At 48.6% G+C, this 19,134-nt stretch overlaps 1 protein-coding gene across 6 annotated transcripts in view; it reads left to right on the forward strand.

Annotated features, from left to right (window-relative positions):
- The first annotated feature begins 4,291 nt into the window (after window positions 1-4,291).
- LOC147021011 (uncharacterized) overlaps window positions 4,292-19,134 on the forward strand; it is a 58,609-nt gene continuing 43,766 nt past the window's right edge. For 2 of the 6 annotated variants that reach the window (XM_085893611.1, XM_085893610.1), the window contains exons 1-2: window positions 4,315-5,046; window positions 9,047-9,479. In XM_085893611.1, coding sequence (XP_085749737.1) covers window positions 9,059-9,479 — 421 coding nt within the window. In that variant the 5' untranslated portion in view covers window positions 4,315-5,046; window positions 9,047-9,058. Of the gene's footprint in view, window positions 5,047-5,792; window positions 5,952-9,046; window positions 9,480-19,134 lie in introns of those variants that run through there. The other 4 variants (XM_085893608.1, XM_085893606.1, XM_085893607.1 and 1 more) reach the window with 4 other exon arrangements.

Here is a 19,134-nt window from a genome sequence, read left to right on the forward strand (position 1 = left end):
CAACCACACCTGGTATTAATTCAACAGCTGAGGGGGTTTTGAACTCAGGATCCTCGGATCCACAAACCCACCACCCGAACCATTAAGCCAACACCAGGCATACGGAAGCCGTTTGTTGTGGGAAGCTTCGTTATTGCATGAGACAAAATTTTTTCTCATAATATCAGGTTATCCATTGCGAATCGGAGGCAAACATACTCATGAGACGACGCAATGATATCATGAGGAGGGTGCAGCTCCCAAAGGGGGCATAGGAATTCAGGATCGGGTCTGATCGTGCCGTTGACTCTTGTGTCGCCAAGGAAGTCAATGGTCATTGGTCTTTGCAGAAAACACACATTTGTCAAAGTTGAATGGCAGGTTCTACTTTCTGGTGATATTTAGGAACTTGTCCAAATTTTCATCGTGCTCCACCTGGTTCTTTCCACACACCGTGACATCACCATGTAAGGATTGGTGTCCTTTAGATTTTCCTGTGAAACGATGTCGATAATTCGTTGGAAACTTACTTCCCCATCACTAACTCCAAACGGAATTCTGCAGAACTGATAAAGTCTCTGGCTCGCCTCAAATGCTAAATGGGGTTTGTCTTCTTCTGTGATAGGAATCTGATGGTTGGCGCTGCACACATGAATTGTCCTGAAGACTCGGTATTTAGGGACATGTCCTACCATCTCGTCTGTGTGTGGCAATGGATAGACATCGAGTTGTGTGAATTGATTGATCGTTTGTGAGTAATCAACAACCATCAGTCTTTTATTGTTCCGATTTGATGTCACCAGGACTTGCAGGCGCCATGGTGAGTCGCTGAGTTCTGTAATTCCTTCATCGAGTCGTCTCTTGGTTTCAGATGCGATGAACTTTGCATCGGTGTTTGAATATCATTGAGACTTGATGGCGATTGGTTTGAATTCGGGAGATACATTTTCAAACCGAGGATGGCGATACTGCAGCAGTTGTTCTTACGCTTCCTGTCAAAGGAGGTTTTTCTCTCCCAAAGGGTATCTCCACTTTGGAGTGCTGCTTTAATCGGTTGTGTCCCAAGAGGAGATCTGCACATAAATTCCGGAGCACCAGCAACTTTCCAACACGACAGGTGAATCTCACTATGGTGAGTTAAATTTTACAGTTTCCCTGTACTCCAGACTGTCATGAGGTTGAAGCCATGGTTACTCTATTTTCGGCTGGGTAGACCTTCCAGTGATGGTCTTTTACCATTGCGCTGCTTATAAAACTCTCGCAGCTGCCGGTGTCGATCAATGCTTCCACCGCATGCCCATTTACCTGTACTTTTACAATCGCTTTTGATAAACAACATGGTGATGCGGCCACCACTTTCCCTTCCACCAGCTGCTGACATTGATTTATTTACCTTTGCGACAGACCGACATACTCAAACATAATTTCCCTTCTTTTGACAGTTGTTGCAGGTGGCATACCTGGCAGGACATCTGCATCGTGGAATTCTCCTCCACCCACTAAGGAAATACTTAGCAACCGTGGAAGCTGCAGACGTGGTTGGAGAGGTCGAATAATCTGGTTCCTCAGGTGAATTTTCCTCTTCCCTCGTTTCAGGAGGCTCACGTGGAGCCTCTCATGTTCCCATGGTCACAGAATTTATGAAGGAAGCAGGTGGACCGTAGGACTCGGATTGTTTCTGGGCCACATCGAGAGCACGGACTTGGTCTAAAGCTGTTTGAAGGTCCAGTATCACATTTTCCAGCAGGTGCTGTCGTATGCATGCAGACTGCAGTCCATGTCGAAATACCTCTCGGGTACCATCCTCTCCATTCTGCTCGACCGACACCCTGGAAGTTACAATCTTTGTGTGACCATCTCAGAGGTTGCATTATTGGTCTCACTTCTCACCAGCCTCCTGCTTGCATGTGGCGAGAAGGTGTCTTGCATGTATCTTGTTCCTCGGCTTCATGGAGAACGCCCGGAGCACGTAGATGGCAGCGTCGTCCGTTCATAGACCACAGGTGAGACCTCATTTAAAACGGTAAGATAGTTTGACTATCTAACCGTTTTATTGACTGTTGTTATATATTGACTGTTAGATAGTTTGAGAAGGTGCAGCACCAATGATGTCATCGCATCTCCACTGCGCTTGTGTTTGGGTCCACATCCATCTTCTCCAGTTTGAGGACATTGTCCATGGGCGATTGAAGTAATCGGGTGAATTAAATTGCAGTAGAAGAAAGAAGCCATCTCCAGTTTATCGGCTTTAATTGACTCGATTGAAACAGCAACTTCAAATATAAACTAGAACTGCCACTTTATAACTGCTGGCAGTGATGACCGGGTACCCAGACGTCCGCCTTTGATACAACATGAGACTGAAATGATAGTTGCAAAATTTCCCTGCGATAGGAAAAGTGGTTCCAGAGAAAACATTATTTAAGAGTGATACAAATGCAGCCCTGCTTCAATACAGCGTAGGACTGACGAGTTACGAACCGGGTAGCACAAAGTGTTCAATCTCTTTATTACGGATGGAGTCGGCCATTTTTCCTGGGGACATTGGCGGTATCAATTGAATTGCTATTCCTGTACCCTCAAATGCTTTCAGGTGCAGCCAAGTGAGCCTTCTGGAAAAAAACAACAAAAATCTAAAAGTTCTCAGATTCAAATAATGAAATATTTCTGGCTGCCAAACCGCGTGGCCGACTGGGTTGACATTTCAAACCGACGTTTCACATGTCGGCTGGATTCTAATTGTGAAGTTTCGCATATATTGAAGCTGCGGTTCCAGAGTAAACATGAATTAATACTTATCCTTCAATCCAACATGGCTGCCAAAACATTGGGCCGATCGAGTTGAAATTTAAGCACTTCATTCCGCATGTCAGCTGCATCATCTCTCTGAAGTTTCACATTTATTGATGTAGCAGTTCAAGAGAAAACATTTATTAATATTTTCCCTTCAATCCAATATGGCTGCCAAACGACTTGTCGTGCATCAAAACGGGGAAGAACACTTTGTTCGTCGTAGAGAGGCGGTCATACTTGTGGAATGTCGCCTCGATCTGTTCAACCGTTTCAGAGAAGAAAACTTTTAAAGTTATTCATTTTCAATCCAATATGGCTGCCGTACCACATGCCCTATTACAACATCAATTTAAATTCTCCATCTAATGGGGAAGTGGATTATGATTCTTAAGTTTCGTGTTGATCGGACAAGATGCGTTTTTCGATCCAATATGGCCTCCAAACCTTGTGACTTGTGACATCATAATTTTTACCCAATATGCAGACATGGGGTTCGATTATGTTTGCCAAGTTTCACTTCGATAGGTTATGTGGTTCCAGAGAAAACATTATGTAATATTCTTGAATCCAACAAGGCTGCCAAACTATGTGACCTATCAATTGGAAATTAACAAAATTATATTCACTACTCGTGGGAAATACATCTCTGAAGTTTCCCCTTGATCTGTTGAGCCGTTCTGGAGAAGAATACATTTGTAGGTTTTAGGGTAAATGCAATATGGCCGCCAAACCATGTGACCTATCAATTAGAAATTAACAAACTTGAAAAGGACGTCATGGAGAATGTGTGTGTAAAGTTTTGCCTCAATCTGTCAAGCGTTCTGGAGAAGATTAAAAAAAAAAAAAATTGAAAACAAGATGGCTGCCGAACCAAGTCACCTATGACGTCATAATATATTTTTTCTACAGTGAATTGTGTCGATGAGGCTGAAGAAATTTAACATTTTTTCCGATGCAGCGTTCTACTTGAATTTTTACCGGGACACCGCTTCACTGATGACGTCACAAAAAATGACCCTTGTTCCCCATGTGGAGTTCATTAAAACGTATGAAGTGAAAAAATTTTCATTGCACTGTTTCAGATACAGAGGTCCAAAGTTTGTCGGTTTTTTTCAAGATGGCGTCTGTACCACGTGAGCTATGACGTCACAATTATCAATTACGTTTACAATCAAAAAAGATACATACTATGGTGAAAATTTCGTGTCGATCGGACTTCGCGTTCCTGAGAAAATTATTTTTTAAACGAAAGAACCCGAAAATTGCCGGTGCAAAAAGAAAAAGAATAGATAATAAAAAAAATATGAAATAAACAGAAGAAAAACAATCTGTTCCCCGTCCATGGGACTGGGTACCCCTATAATACACATTAATAATCCCACTTCTGACACCATGTAAGATACTCAGGAATCCATGTTGGGTCAGACCGGAAGTGACGTTTATTCGCAATCACGGAGCACAACCAACCACAACCGGAAATCAACATACGTTACAATCTTCTTCAGTTTCATGACAAATTAAAACCTGTCACTCCGCAATGATAATTCAGAACAAAACTACATTATTCCTGTTCATCAACAGATAAAAATACCTCTAAAACGTCCTTTCACAACCACAACCTTCCTGTAACCAATTTGATTAGTTTATTGCCGCAGAAAATGATGTTTTAAAATTTCTTTGACTTTTTCAATCTGTGACGTGTAAAAAACGAGTTCAATCCACGAAACGAGTCAGTCAAGTCGAGCTGACCAAGATGGCGACGCCCACGTGACCTCGAGCTCACGGCGGCTTCACTTTTTACGGACAATGAGCATTCTGATGATTTTCAGTTCACTGATTACAGATGACGTCACGTCCGGTAATCACCCGAAAGGCAATCCGGAACGGAATCCCACAGGTGAGATCCACAACTTTGAATCAAGTAAGTCATACCGACGTAATGGACGTGAAAGGGAGTTTGTGTACCTGGGACCTTCGTGTCAATCAATGATTGAACAGAAACGGAACGAAAGGAAATAACAAAGAGGAATCACCCTTGCACCGTGTGTATTGAATGGAGTGGTAAAATGGCCGATCTGTGGCTTCAATTGTTCAAATGAAACCAAATGAGCGATGAGCGGTCAACAACGATGGGGGAGATCAACGATGAAAAGGAGAAAAGTGATCACGAGGAGGAAGAAGAAGAACGGAGAAACGATGAAGAACTTCCGGGTTGATGTTCCTGGAAACCTCGAACTGAGATCCTCGTGGTCGGGACGGGACTGATGGGAAGAGGTATTTTGGGAATTCTTATTTAACACTAAAAACGTGAATTTAAATACAAAATAATTTTATGTTTCTTGACGACGTCGATGAAGGAAAGTTTAAGGAGTTTTTATTGAATGTTTGTTGAGGTGATTGTTAATTTAATGAGGTGTTTTTCACTCCTTTTGTTTATAATCAAATCATCACTAAACTTCTTTCAACGATGATTAAATATGAACCTCAACGATGAACCTCATTCTTCCTTTTAACAACAAAACCACAAGAAACATTTTGTAATTGACTTGTGTATCCAATTTGATCTCGAAATGAGGAGTAACGAGGTTCGATTACCGACTTTACCTGTTCCGTGGGATTTTTAACGTTCGTAATCTGAATGGAGATGAAAACCCTGATTCATAATCTATAAACTCAACAACATCGTGTGGGTCTAAAATGTAACATTCCTCGTTAACCTTCCACCGACATTCCATCAGGCTGGCCCCCGCCGTCCTGTCCCCAATCGGGCTGCCTCCGCCGCCCTGACTCCAAATCAGGCTGGCCCCCACCGCCCTGCCCCCAATCAGGCTGGCCCCCACCGCCCTGCCCCCAATCAGGCTGGCCCCCACCGCCCTGCCCCCAATCAGGCTGCCCCCCACCGCCCTGCCCCCAATCAGGCTGGCCCCCACCGCCCTGCCCCCAATCGGGCTGACCCCGCCTCCCATATCAGGAACCAACACATCTCCCGTCCTTCCTTGTGGTGTCTGGAATGTGTTTGTGAGATGACGGTGTCGGACTTGTTGAACCAGGATATTTATCTTGTAGGAAAGTGTAAATTCATGATGTATTTGTGAGAAAGTTCAAGTAAAAGTAAATTGAGATGTTTGTTTGTTCTTCTCTCCATCTGTGGGTTTCACAAGGGGAACGGAGCCCTCCAGGTGTGTGTTTAATATGTCATCACTTCAATCTATGTGTTTATATTCACCACTTGGCTGTGTATGTATGTAATGTTGTCGAGGCTCGAATGAGAGCGAACACACAACGTACAACAAGAGGAGCGGGAGAGGGGAGGACAAAACGATGGGGAACAAAGACATTAGGAGATGATCTATGGAAGGTAGAGTGATGGGGCTGGGAACATGGGGTGAACAAGATGGACACTCCAGGGACTTTCAGGACCTCACAAAGCAGCGAATTTGAAGGAGGTGGGGGGGGGTTTAGGGTGAATTAAGGGGGACAGAAAAGATTTTGGTTTTGGATTGGGGAAGAGAAGAGGTGGTGAACAGCTGATTTGAAGACCTGGAGGGAGGAGTGGGATTGTATCGAGTGTGGGAGTTCATTCCAAAGGTGGGGAAAATGAGGAATGAAAGAGTGAAGGTGAGCAGTGGTTCGTGATTTTGGGAGTTTTACCAGAATGGTGTTCCTGGCAGACGTTGAGCACTCTGTGGAAATATGAAGGAAAAACCACTGCCTGCCCTCACTGTCCGCTCACGACTGCATACCGTCGCTCTCGCCTCCCCACTGCCTGCCCTCATTCTCGCCTCATCACTGCCTGCCCTCACTATCGCCTCACCACTTCCTGCCCCTACGGTTCGCTCACCACTGCCTGCCCTCACCACCGACTCACCACTGCGTGCCCTCACGGTCCGCTCACCACTGCGTGCCCTCACTGTCCGCTCACGGCTGCGTGCCCTCACTGTCCACTCACGGCTGCGTGCCCTCACTGTCCGCTCACGACTGCATACCGTCGCTCTCGCCTCCCCACTGCCTGCCCTCATTCTCGCCTCATCACTGCCTGCCCTCACTATCGCCTCACCACTTCCTGCCCCCACGGTTCGCTCACCACTGCCTGCCCTCACCACCGACTCACCACTGCGTGCCCTCACGGTCCGCTCACCACTGCGTGCCCTCACTGTCCGCTCACGGCTGCGTGCCCTCACTGTCCACTCACGGCTGCGTGCCCTCACTGTCCGCTCACCACTGCGTGCCCTCACTTTCCGCTCACCACTGCGTGCCCTCACTTTCCGCTCACCACTGCGTGCCCTCACGGTCCGCTCACCACTGCGTGCCCTCACTGTCCACTCACGGCTGCGTGCCCTCACTGTCCACTCACGGCTGCGTGCCCTCACTGTCCGCTCACGGCTGCGTGCCCTCACTGTCCACTCACGACTGCGTTCCCTCACTGTCCGCTCACCACTGCGTGCCCTCTCACCTCACCACTGCATACCCTCACTCTCGCCTCACCACTGCCTGCCTTCACCACCCCTCACCACTGCCTGCCCTCACTACCGACTCACCACTGCCTGCACTCACGATCCGCTCACTACTGCGTGCACTCACTATCCGCTCACCACTGCGTGCACTCACGGTCCGCTCACCACTGCGTGCCCTCACGGTCCGCTCACCACTGCGTGCCCTCACTGTCCGCTCACAACTGCGTGCCCTCACTGTCCGCTCACAACTGCGTGCCCTCACTGTCCGCTCACAACTGCGTGACCTCACTGTCCGCTCACCACTGAGTGCCCTCACTGGCCGCTCACCTCTGCGTACCCTCACTGGCCGCTCACCTCTGCATGCCCTGACTGTCGTCTCACCACTGCCTGCCCTCACCGCCGCCTCACCACTGCCTGCCCTCACCGCCGCCTCACCACTGCCTGCCCTCACCGCCGCCTCACCACTGCCTGCCCTTACCACTGCCTGCCCTCACAGCCGCCTCACCACTGCCTGCCCTCACAGCCCCTCACCACTGCCTTCTCACCGTCACCTCACCACTGCCTGCCCTCACCACCCCTTCACCACTTCCTGCTCTCACCGTTGCCTCACCACTGCCTGCCCTCACCACCCCTTCACCACTGCCTGCTCTCACCACCCCATGCCACTTCATGAGGTGTTCACATGTTGAACAAATGGAGAGCGGCTCCGAAGACAATTCTTGAGTGGGGAATCATTTCATCTCGGGCCGCCCCTGGTTGGTGGCAGAAGCAGATTCGAAGCAGCAGAGTGCACACTGTATGAAGGGAAATTCATTAATTCATTCATTGGATGCATGTGCCACAGCGCATTGCTGTGTCCACTTTCAATTTGTACTTCAGGGGCCTCCGTCTCCCTTTCCCCCAGCAAATGCCGAGCCCATCCCCATCACTTAAGGATAGGATATTCCAGACACCTAACCAAAGGGATGCCTCAGATTAACCTTGAGGAGACTCGTCTGGTGAGCGACACTTCAGCAGCACCACAACACACACTTTTTTATTATGTGGTGGCCGGAGTACAAATACTGCCACCAACCTCCTTGTAAAGGTAACCACCTGCAGGAGGATGTTCCCTGATGCAGTTCGCACCAGATATGGATGGCTGTTTGCTCACAAGGATCTCCTCTGCCCTTTTGGCAGGTTTTGTATTTCATCCTCCTGGGTGTCCAAGAAAGGGAAATGAGAAAGAAGAAAAGGAATAAGAGGTTCTCCCCCACCATGGCTTTTCTTGTTTTTTTATCTTTGTTTTGTGCAGCCTTGGTGTTACTGTTGATGCTTTACCTTTTTGTCTATGGACATTGATTATATGCTTATTGATGAAACAATAATGAGGGTGGGAGTTTCAGGGTGGCACTTTCATTTTTGGTTCTTCCATTTTGTTTGTTTTGACTGCTGGTTGCATCATTGCTGTGAGTGTGGCTGTGCCACTGATGTCGTGCCCCCTGTATATTCAAGAAAAAATTTGGAATTTGGCCAGCGTGCCAGTGATAGCTCACCGACTCTTGGAGAAAGATTCCGTGGGACCTTTAATGCCCAGTTGAACGTTCATCCGAAGGACGGCACACACATTGATCCCTTTCCCTATCCGTGAAACACTACGGAAACTGTTTATTGCCATGTCCGGATTCAAAGCTGGACAACTCGGGGACAAGTGTGTTTATCTCAAGTCCATCCTGACAGCCCATGTGGGGTGAACAAACTGACTGCAAAACCCTGCATTGATTGGAACAAATACAGAGTTTGTTTATCCTTTGTTTACATAAGCATTGTGTCCCTGGCAGGTCATCGGTGAAATGGACAACTTCTTGGAATGGCTCCAATCACAAGGTCTGAGAGCAGAAACGGCTGAAGCAGTGATCAATATACTTGGAATTGAGAATCGGAAGGTTCTTCGAGTTTGTACAGACTCTGATGCATTGCGAACAGAGCTCCTCTCTCTCGCCAAAGAGAAATTTAAATTTGCAATGTATGCCGACTTCTGTAAATTTGTGGAATCTTTTTTCAAGCCGCAGGTTCTCCAGCTTGCAGGCTCTTCTCTCTTGGGAAGTCTATTCATCAACTTGGAGAATGTTATTCGAGAACTTTCCAGTTTCTGCAAAAACTTTATTGGATTCCAAAATGTGCAGCTGGAAAATATTCCTGGTTTCCAGGGAATCGGTTTCAGTGATGTCTGCAACCTCCATGATCAGGATGATGGATTAACACCCAAGTCTGGTATGTCACTATTTTATACACCTGAGCATGTCAAGAAATACCTTGATGTTCAACCATGAATGTGTTTTTTCTTGTAATTTATGGAATCTATTTTGGATTTTGGAAATTTGGATGGAAATTTTGTGTTGAAAATGTTTAGATTCTCGATCTGAAATGAATTTTTTTTTTTGTTGTTGTATATATTGTCGAAGCTCATGTGAGAGTGAACACACAACACACAACAAGATCTGTGGGAGGAAGAGGGATGGGGTGGGGAACATGGGGTAAACAAGATGGACACCACAGGGACTTTCAGAACCTCACACGACAGGGAACTTTCGGGAAGGAAAGCAGAGAATTTGATTGAAGTAGGTGCATTTGGGGTGGATTAACGGGGGTGGAAAAGATCGTGGTTTTGGAATGGGGAAGATTGGAGGTGTTGGTGAACAGCTCTTTGAAGACCTGGAGGGAAGAGTGGGATTGAAGAGAGTGTGGGAGTTTGTTCCAAAGGCAGGAAAAAAGTGCAATAAAAGCGTGAAGTTGAGCAGTTATTGGTGATATTGGTAGTTTTACCAGAAGGGGTATGCTGGCGGACCTTATGCACCCTGCAAAATATAGGGGGGGTGGGGAATGGGGGAGGGATAACATCGCAGACAGAGCAAGGGGGCGAAACCAGAGAGGAGATGGTAGAAGACAGAAACCAGAGAGGAGATGGTAGAAAGACCACTGACCTGCCTGCTGTGAGAGAGTGAGTGAGAGGCCCAAAGACTCAGCCTCACCGCGGAAGATGCCAACGATCTGAAATGCCTTTGTTTCCACACCATAAACTGAGAAAGGTAAGAGGCGGGAGCACCAGCCCATAGGGGAGAGCAATACTCTATCAGGCTGCGGACGAAAGCTTTGCATGTGGTCAGGAGCTCAGGTGGGTCTCGGAAGGACTTTCCACAATGGGGGGTACGCAGTCGGTGACTGGCTTTGGAGGGCAGTTTGGAAATGTGGCTTTCCCAGGAAAGATCATGGCACACAGTGAGATAAAGAAGCTTGAATGAAAGGGCTTCTTCAAGAGGATTGTTGAGAAAGTGGATTGGCGGGGGGTGGGGTGGTTCAGACGGTCCTTTCAGGGAGACATCGTCCTAACCCCCCCCCCCCTCCCTCACCCCATCTACTTTCCTATCAATAGTCTTGAGGAAGTTCAGTCACTTAAAATACGAGGTCTCACTGTCAGCCGTGATCTTTCTTGGGTAAAACACATTTCAAAGTTGACCTCCAAAGCCAGCTGCTGACTCTGCATCCTCCATCATACAAAATCCTTCCCTGACACACCTGAACTCCGATCCACCAGCCATTCTTGAACATGTGCAATGACAAATATAAATCTTCAATAAAAATATATCTGGAACGGCACTCGGTGGAGTGTATACCTCCACCAGACTGAAAAGTTTATGTTTTGTATCCCACTGATAGGCCGGATCTGGATCCCGACCTGAACCAAAACTGAATCGGCTTATTCTAGTCACCGAGCCAACTGTTCCACAACCATTTGAAATATCGTTCTTTGGATCGGTTTTATCCCCATCTCTCAATGGTGAAGAATCACTTTCGAAATTCTCGTATCCTGATCTGGATCTTCACCAAATCTCATCAATTTGTCCTCGTCATTCACCAAACCTGTCGACTAAGTTTCGTCTGAATCCATTGATAATTTTTGAGGTATTATGTTCACAGTCATACAGACAGACAAATAAAATAAACCAATGTCACCCGCAGGGTGACCCATATCTTGCCAAAAGGTGACCACGTGTGACTTCTTTAAGGTCACACTGAGGTGAACAGAGCTGCTATCCACCAGGAGCGACTCCTTGAGGAATATCTTCCTACGAGAGATTCCGATGAGAATCGTTCTACAGAGTAACCATGAAAAATATGCTTTTTCCTCATAACGTCACCAAATGACGTCATAATGTCTCAAGCTTGACATATCTAGAAAGCACTCATCGAGGTGTTCAATTTGAGGTACTACACGATATGGTTCCTAAACCTTGAAAATTTGACCTTGGGGTCAAATATGTTTGACCTGAGGCGCTAACCATGAAGGTCAAGGCCAATCGCCACCAAAAATTAATCAGCTGAGCGCCAGACCATGAACTATATTCCCATGAAGTTTGAAGACTATCCGATCAAAATTACTCAAAAAATAAGGGTTTCGTCGACTCCCCTGATTTGCGACAAAGTGACCTTGACCTTTGACCTTGACCTTCAAATTTTTTTTTTTTTTTTGTATACCTTGGTCGAGGCTCGTATGAGAGCTAACACACAACTCACAGCAAGGAGGCATGAGACAAGAGGGGCGGGAGTGGAAGGGACAAAACAGTGGGGAACAGACACATTAGGTGAACTGTGGAAGGGAGAGGGATGGGGATGGGACGGGGAACATGGCGAAGAGAAGATGGACATTTCAGGGACTTTCAGGAAGGAAAGCAGGAGAAATGAAGGAAGTGGGCTTGGGTGGATTATCGGGGGTAGAAAAGATCGAGGATTTGGATGGGGAAAGATAAGAGGTGGTGGTGAACAGCTGTTTTGAAAGCCTGGAGGGAAGAATGGGAAAGAATAGAGTGAGGAAGTTTTTTTTTTTTTTTTTTTTTTTTTTTTTTTTTTTTTGTATACCTTGGTCGAGGCTCGTATGAGAGCTAACACACAACTCACAGCAAGGAGGCATGAGACAAGAGGGGTGGGAGTGGAAGGGACAAAACATTGAGGAACAGACACAGGTGAACTGTGGAAGGGAGAGGGATGGGGATGGGACGGGGAACATGGCGAGGAGAAGATGGACATTACAGGGACTTTCAGGAAGGAAAGCAGGAGAATTGAAGGAAGTGGGCTTGGGTGGATTATCGGGGGTAGAAAAGATCGAGGATTTGGATGGGGGAAGATAAGAGGTGGTGGTGAACAGCTGTTTTGAAAGCCTGGAGGGAAGAATGGGAAAGAATAGAGTGAGGAAGTTTATTCCAAAGGCGGGAAAAAAGAGGAATGAAAGAGTGAAGATGAGCAGTGATTCGTGATTTTGGTAGTTTTACCAGAATGGGGTTGTTGGCGGACCTTGAGCGCCCTGTGGAAATGTGGTTGGGACAAATCGCAGAGAGAGCAGGGGGGCAAGGCTGGAGAGGAGTCGGTAGAAGACAGAAAGACCACCGACCAACCTGCGGTGATTGAGTGAGAGGCCCAAAGACTCAGCTTCATTGCGGGAGATGCCAATGATCTTAAAAGCCCTGGTTTCGACAGCGTGAAGTCGAGAAAGGTGGGAGGCAGGAGCACCAGCCCAGAGGGGAGAGCAGTACTCCATCAGGCTACGGACAAAAGCTTTGTAAGTAGTCAGGAGCTCAAGAGGGCCGAGGAAGGACTTTGCACGACGGAGGATTCCCAGTCGGCGACTGGCTTTTGAGGCAAGGTTGGAAATGTGACTTTCCCAGGAAAGGTCATGGCAGATAGTGAGACCCAGAAGCTTGAAAGAAAAGACTTCTTCCAGAGGATTGTTGAGAAAGTGGATGGGGGGGTTTTGTAAACGGTCCTTTCGAAGAGACATAGTGAGAGTGTGAGATTTGTCTGGATTGAAAGACATGTTCCACGTGTTGGACCAGTTTGTGATTTTATCCAGATCTGCAGTGAGCGAAGAAGCTGCTGCTTGCCGGTCTGAGGGATGACAGATGGTACGGCAGAGGGTGGAGTCGTCGGCAAAGAGAAATAGAGGATTTTCCAGAGTCCGAGAGATCATTGATGAAAACCAGAAAAAGAACAGGGCCCAGAACGCTACCTTGAGGAACTCCAGCCTGCACAGGAAGAGGGGATGAAAGAACTCCATTTAGGGCCACACATTGACTGCGACAGGAGAGGAAGTCTGCGAGCCATGAGTGGAGATGGCCTTGAATACCATGGGAAGAGAGTTTGGTGAGTAGGGCAGGGTGCCAGACAGTGTCAAAAGCATGCGATATGTCCAGGGATACGGCTCGGATTTCCTGTCTGGCATTGAGGACCTCCATCCATTGATGGGAGAGCAGAAGCAGCATATCCAGGGTAGAGTGACCTGGTCTGAAACCAAATTGATGATTGGAAATCAAGCCATTGGAGAAGAGGAAGGATTTCATATCTGAGGCGATGATGGATTCCATCACCTTGCTGATGATTGGGAGAAGGCTGATTGGTCTGTAGTTATAGGGATTTGTTTTTGCACCTTTTTTATGCAGGGCAGTGATGTTAGCAGATTTCCAAGCAGATGGCAGATGACCTTGGGCAAATGAGAGGGTGAATAGAACAGAGAGAGGGTGAGCAAGAGCAGAAGAGCAGGCTTTGAGGACACGTGGGCTGATGCCGTCTGGACCGGTTGCAGAATCTGACTCGAGGTTTGAAAGCAAGCTCTCCACCTTGTCAGGAGAAAAGGATACAGAGTCCAGGGACAGTTGGGTGCGACTGGGTAAAGTGGGTAGAGATAGTGATGGGTTTAGGACACAAGATTTAGCTGCAAACACCGAGTTTAGACATTCAGCTTTATCACGTGTGGAATCAGCAGTGCGGCCATTTGAGGTAAGGGAGGGGATGGAGGGGGAACATACACCAGAAACAGATTTGATTAAACGCCACCAGGATTTTGAGGAGGGAGAGAGGTTTGAGAGTTCAGACTTGAGATGAGAAAGATGTTGTTTTCTGGCTCTCCTGAGGGTAGATACACACTTGTTCCGAGCTTTGTGGAAAGAACTGAGATTGCCCTCAGTTGGGTTTGCTTTCCATGAGGCAAAGGCAAGTTGTTTCAGGACAACTGCCTCGCCACAAGCTTCAGTAAACCAAGGGCGGGAGGAAGGGTAAGACAACTGAACACGAGAGGGGATAAATTTGTGCATGAGGGAGAGCAAGTTTCTTTGAAAGAATTCCCAGGATGAGTTGATGTTTGACAAAGTAGTGATAGGAGACCAATCTGTAAGTTTGATGGCTGCTCGGAGACCCTGCCAGTCGGCTTGAGTGAAATGCCAGACTCGACAGCGGTGAGGTGGTTCTCTGATAACAGCCAGAGAGATGTCCACTTTAACAAGGACGTGGTCAGAAGAACCAATTGGAGCGAAGGAAGAGCAGCAGATATTGTCAGGGAAATTTTTCAAAATCAGATCCAGAAGAGATGGAGTACCATTGGTTGAGATCCGGGTCGGGAAGTTGACTGATTGAGTCAGTCCCAATGAGTCGCAGAAAGCTTTTGCTGAGGTGCCATGGCAGGTGAGAGAGGTACCCACACCAAGCCAACTGGCGTGATGACAATTGAAGTCACCACATAAGAGGAAGAGAGAGTTTGGATGAGAAGATAGAAGATGGTCCATGTTTTCGGATAGTGAGGTGTAGATGGAGTCATCACTGTTCGGTGGACGGTACAGTACACATATAAACATGAGGTGGGAGTGGAGGGGAAGCCGAAGCCAGAGGTATTCCTGGGGGTGTGGGGGAGTGAGAGCAGTGCATGGAGAGTGAGGAATCGAGTCTTTGATGAAGAGAGCAACTCCTCCACCAGGACGAGGCTCAGGTCTGTCATACCGTAAGAGGGAGTAGCCAGGGAGAGATACTTGGGAGTCAGACACGTCTTGGGAGAGGAAAGTTTCTGTTAGGCAGATAATGTCTGGTTTGTCAGTGGCAACCTGTATGGAAAGATCTGAAAGGTTTGAGCGAAGGCCCCGGATATTTGAGGTCCACACTTTTAATGAAGAGGAAGGGGAGGAGGCTTTGGGTGCAGGAGGTGGAGGGGGAGGGGGAGGGTAGGACAAGGGACGAGGGGGGCAGGTAAGGAGGGTTGCTGAAGGAGTGTGGGGTATTGCAGAACAGCGAGGGGAGGGGGCCGAATGAGGAGGAGAAAAGGCTCTGTGGTGCTGGGGGAGAGGGGGACAAGAGACAAGGAAGAAGGCAGTTGAGGATTTGAGGAGGTGAAGTGAAGAGATGGAGGTGAGAGGGCAGGGGAGGGAGGCAGGTTGGTGGATGAGAGGGGGGGCAACTTTGAGAAGGAAGAGTGAGGGGGATGAAAGGTGGGAGAAAGGTGAGAGGGAGGCTTGGAGGGAGAAGAGTGGGATGGTTGCTTTGAGAGTGAGAGTGAGGGGTGAGGGGGGTGAGTTGGCACTGAATTTGGAAAAAAAGAATGGTTGATGGAAAGCGAGCATCCATGGCAAACTGTGGTTTTTAAAAGTTTTAGGTCAGAGATGCGATTTAACACAATTCTTGATGGATGCAATGAAGGCGAATTCAAATTTTTATGCGCTGAGAGGGACCTCTATAGGCCTCTGATATACGAAGATACAAAAATTTCCAATGATAACTGTGCTCTGCAGAGTGATTTATACGTGATTACAGACCAAAAACAAAAACAAAAAAAACAACAAAAAAAAACATATTGTGGCGGTCTTCGCGCCCGCCGGCGTGCTGACGGCCACGTAACTCGAATCGCGGCACGTCGCCCACCGGACGGACAATCCAGTCGTGACCCTCTCGGACTAACGCCGGGAACCAGTCACGGGTGGACCTTTCGGTCTCACCGCGATCGAGCCAATCAGCCCCCGCGTGGGATAGGGTTGCTCGCCAAATTCGAACTACCTAAGTACCCACGCGGAGGGTAGACCGGGCGATCGCACCTCGCCGCAGGTCGACTTCGGACACGGGCCACTTAAGCGACCCGTTCCGTACTATCAGAATAACCGAGCGGTGTTATCGTCGACCTCGACGGTTCGATTAATTATCGGGCGTATTCAGCCCACTACCAACCCTTTACGTGAAGCAAGATGGGGATTCAATGGAGGAAAAGACGAAGCGAAGCGGGAAACAGTTCAACAATAAAGCACATTTATTCGCGGCACACGGGAAGCACACAAATACAATTCCACCAAATGCACACAAAAAAAGAAAACACAATTCCATTTACACAAAAAGCAAACATAAAAGTGAAAACACAGTGCAGAGCTAATACCGACTACCGAGCTCACGGCAACACTTATACAATTCTACTTCACAGACGGCGCCGACAACACATACCCAAAACCAAGGAAAAGAAATACCCTCAAGAATGAGGCAGGCCTGAGGCCGAGACCGGGTCGGGCCTACCCGTCTGGTGATGAGACGCGGAGCGGCGATGGCCCCGCAACCCGCGGGCCTCGTGGACGGTCTCTGGCAGGGGGTGGGAACGGGGCCCCCTTGGTCGCACTATCTCAGCGCGGGGGGAAACAGGAGGGGGGTTGCTGATGCTCGGGGTATAGAGGATCTTTATTATCCCTGGTGTGCGTCTCCACCTCGGCCAGGTCGCGCTGCCGGCCTTCCTCGGGCGTGCAGCTCCCGGCACCGTCACGAGCACCCCCTCGTCTGCCTTCGCCGCTGCCGCCTCTCCGCCTCTGGACTCTCCACCCTGGACTCTTCTTTGGGCTCTCCTCGTTCGACTCTCTTCAGCTTCTCCAGCTACTGCAGGCTTCGGGCTCCAGACTTCCACACTGCTCTGACTGACGAACACCGTCCTTTTATCCCCCCGTAACTTCGCCTTTGACCCCCTCCCTTTGACCTTTCACCTCGCTCCCCATTGGCCCGAGAAAAAGTGGGCGTGAAGGCTTTTTGTTCCACAAATTTGCATATATCGATCGCCCTGGGGGCGGGGCCAATTCGCCCCTCGCTCACCGATTGGACGGCAAAAAGTGGGCGTGTGTCGTTTTTGATCCGTTTTTGAAGCACAAAATCCGTGATTTTGTACACGCTGTTCGACGCGCGCTCTGTACGAATCCAACACCGGTACCCACAGCGGGGCAAGAACGGTGGCGATGCTACGGTTGCGAGGTGTGACGGGAAGGTCGTGGCGGTTGTGGTGAAGCGGCGTTGTGGTTGGTGGTTGATGTTGTGGTTGTGATCATGGCGGTTGGTCCAAAATAAAGATAGTAAAAGAAAAACGGCTATCCTGAAGAGTCGCAGCTCGCATAAATGACATGAATTCCCACTAGACAACGGGTTTGGGCCTAACTACACATGCACTTACCGAGATACCTCACCTAAGGGACCTGAATGGTGGTTTGCGAATTTGGTAACCACAACACTACCCCCTCCCCTTTTTACAGACTCGTCCCGAGTCGTCAAATTTTCGTGTGCCATCATGTGTAGTTTTCCCCTAGTACATTTTACCTACGGATCCCTGAGTGCGACATTCATGGTATTCGTGTCCCCAAAATAAATAACCTGAGGGCTGCGTAACTATCTAAACAAACTCACTCACACGGACGACTTAAATAAAATTGCCGGCGCTAGACAGACATGCCGGGGGCGCACTCGTATGTACAGTACATCTTAACCTTAACTTACAAATTTTACACTAAACCATGGCCCAGGATCATTGAACTCTGCAAAGAAAAGCAGTTAGCAGGGAGCCAGGCTGCCCACATGCAGTCTCTGGCTCAAACAATGCAGGTGACAGGGAACGTGGCTGGCTGCTCACACGCAGTCCAAGGCCTTCCCTTTTGAACTGAACTCAGTGAACCACAACGGTGCTTGGGCTGCACAACGCAGTCTCCGTGCCAGCTCAAGTGGCACACGCAATGAGCACAACGAATGGATGCATGAACGGTTTGAACTGAATGCAGTGAACCACAACGGTGCATGGGCTGCACAAACGCAGTCTCCGTGCCAGCTCAAGTGGCACACGCAATGAGCACAACGAATGGATGCATGGACACAAACACGGTGCACGGGCCGCCACTGCAGGCCCGTGTTGTAGCTGCCAACAGGGCAGTTCTTGCAGCTTGCAAACTGTTGCCTTGATCCTGGCGCACATGGAAATGAACAGGGGGGGCAAAGCAAAAATTGAACGGGGCTGGTGAACGTGGGCAGTGGGCATGGCATGGCAAAGGTGGCAGGCAAACACAGCCCGCAGAAGAAGGCCGCTGCAGGCAAACTCAGCCCGCAGAACCAGGCCGGCACAGGCCTCGAAGAAAAACAGCCAGCAGATGAAGCTGGCCAGCTTTTGCCGTCAGTGGAAGTTGGTGGAGGGGGTGCGGTGGTGCTGGCCACTTGGAAGGCGGGCTCGGACCTACCTACCCGTCTCCCTCCCAACCTATCGCCTTTGCCTGTCACTGTACATACCCACTCCCTTAATTTGTGAAAAACCAATTTAGCCCCCTTAATTTTTTTTGTTTTTATTTTTATTTTTACTTCCCCACTATAAATCGTCCCCTAACCCCCTTTATCGTCCTTGTTCGGCTAACCTATTCTGTCACCTAGCCTACTCCCAACCCCTACGTTCCCTTCCCAGAGGGGAACAAGGGAGAGCTAACGTCCTGTGTCGAGGCCCAACGAAGCCTCAGAATGGCCTCCCCAGAGTTCGGCGATCTAACCCAAAGTGGGTCCAGCGGCCCACAACGAGAGCGAGGGGATGGATGGTGCGGAGGGGTACATCTCCTAATCTACCCTAACCATTTAACTGTTAAACTACCCCGGGGCTTTCAACAAGCGCTTCTCGCTTAAACTATTGGTTCTAACAACCCAGATTCCCGTCGCCTGTGTTGGTGTCCTCACAATTTCGGGCCTCGCCCCCCAATTTTCTCTCCGTGCCCTCACACGGTCTCCTGGCTGGGACACGTGGCTCCCTTTGGCAGGCACGACCCTCTGCCGAATCTCCCGCTATGGCACCCCG

This window comes from Eptatretus burgeri, chromosome 8, assembly GCF_056783735.1.
Source record: "Eptatretus burgeri isolate ZD-2024b chromosome 8, Ebu_testis_v1, whole genome shotgun sequence".
Classification (NCBI taxonomy): Eukaryota; Metazoa; Chordata; class Myxini; order Myxiniformes; family Myxinidae; genus Eptatretus; species Eptatretus burgeri.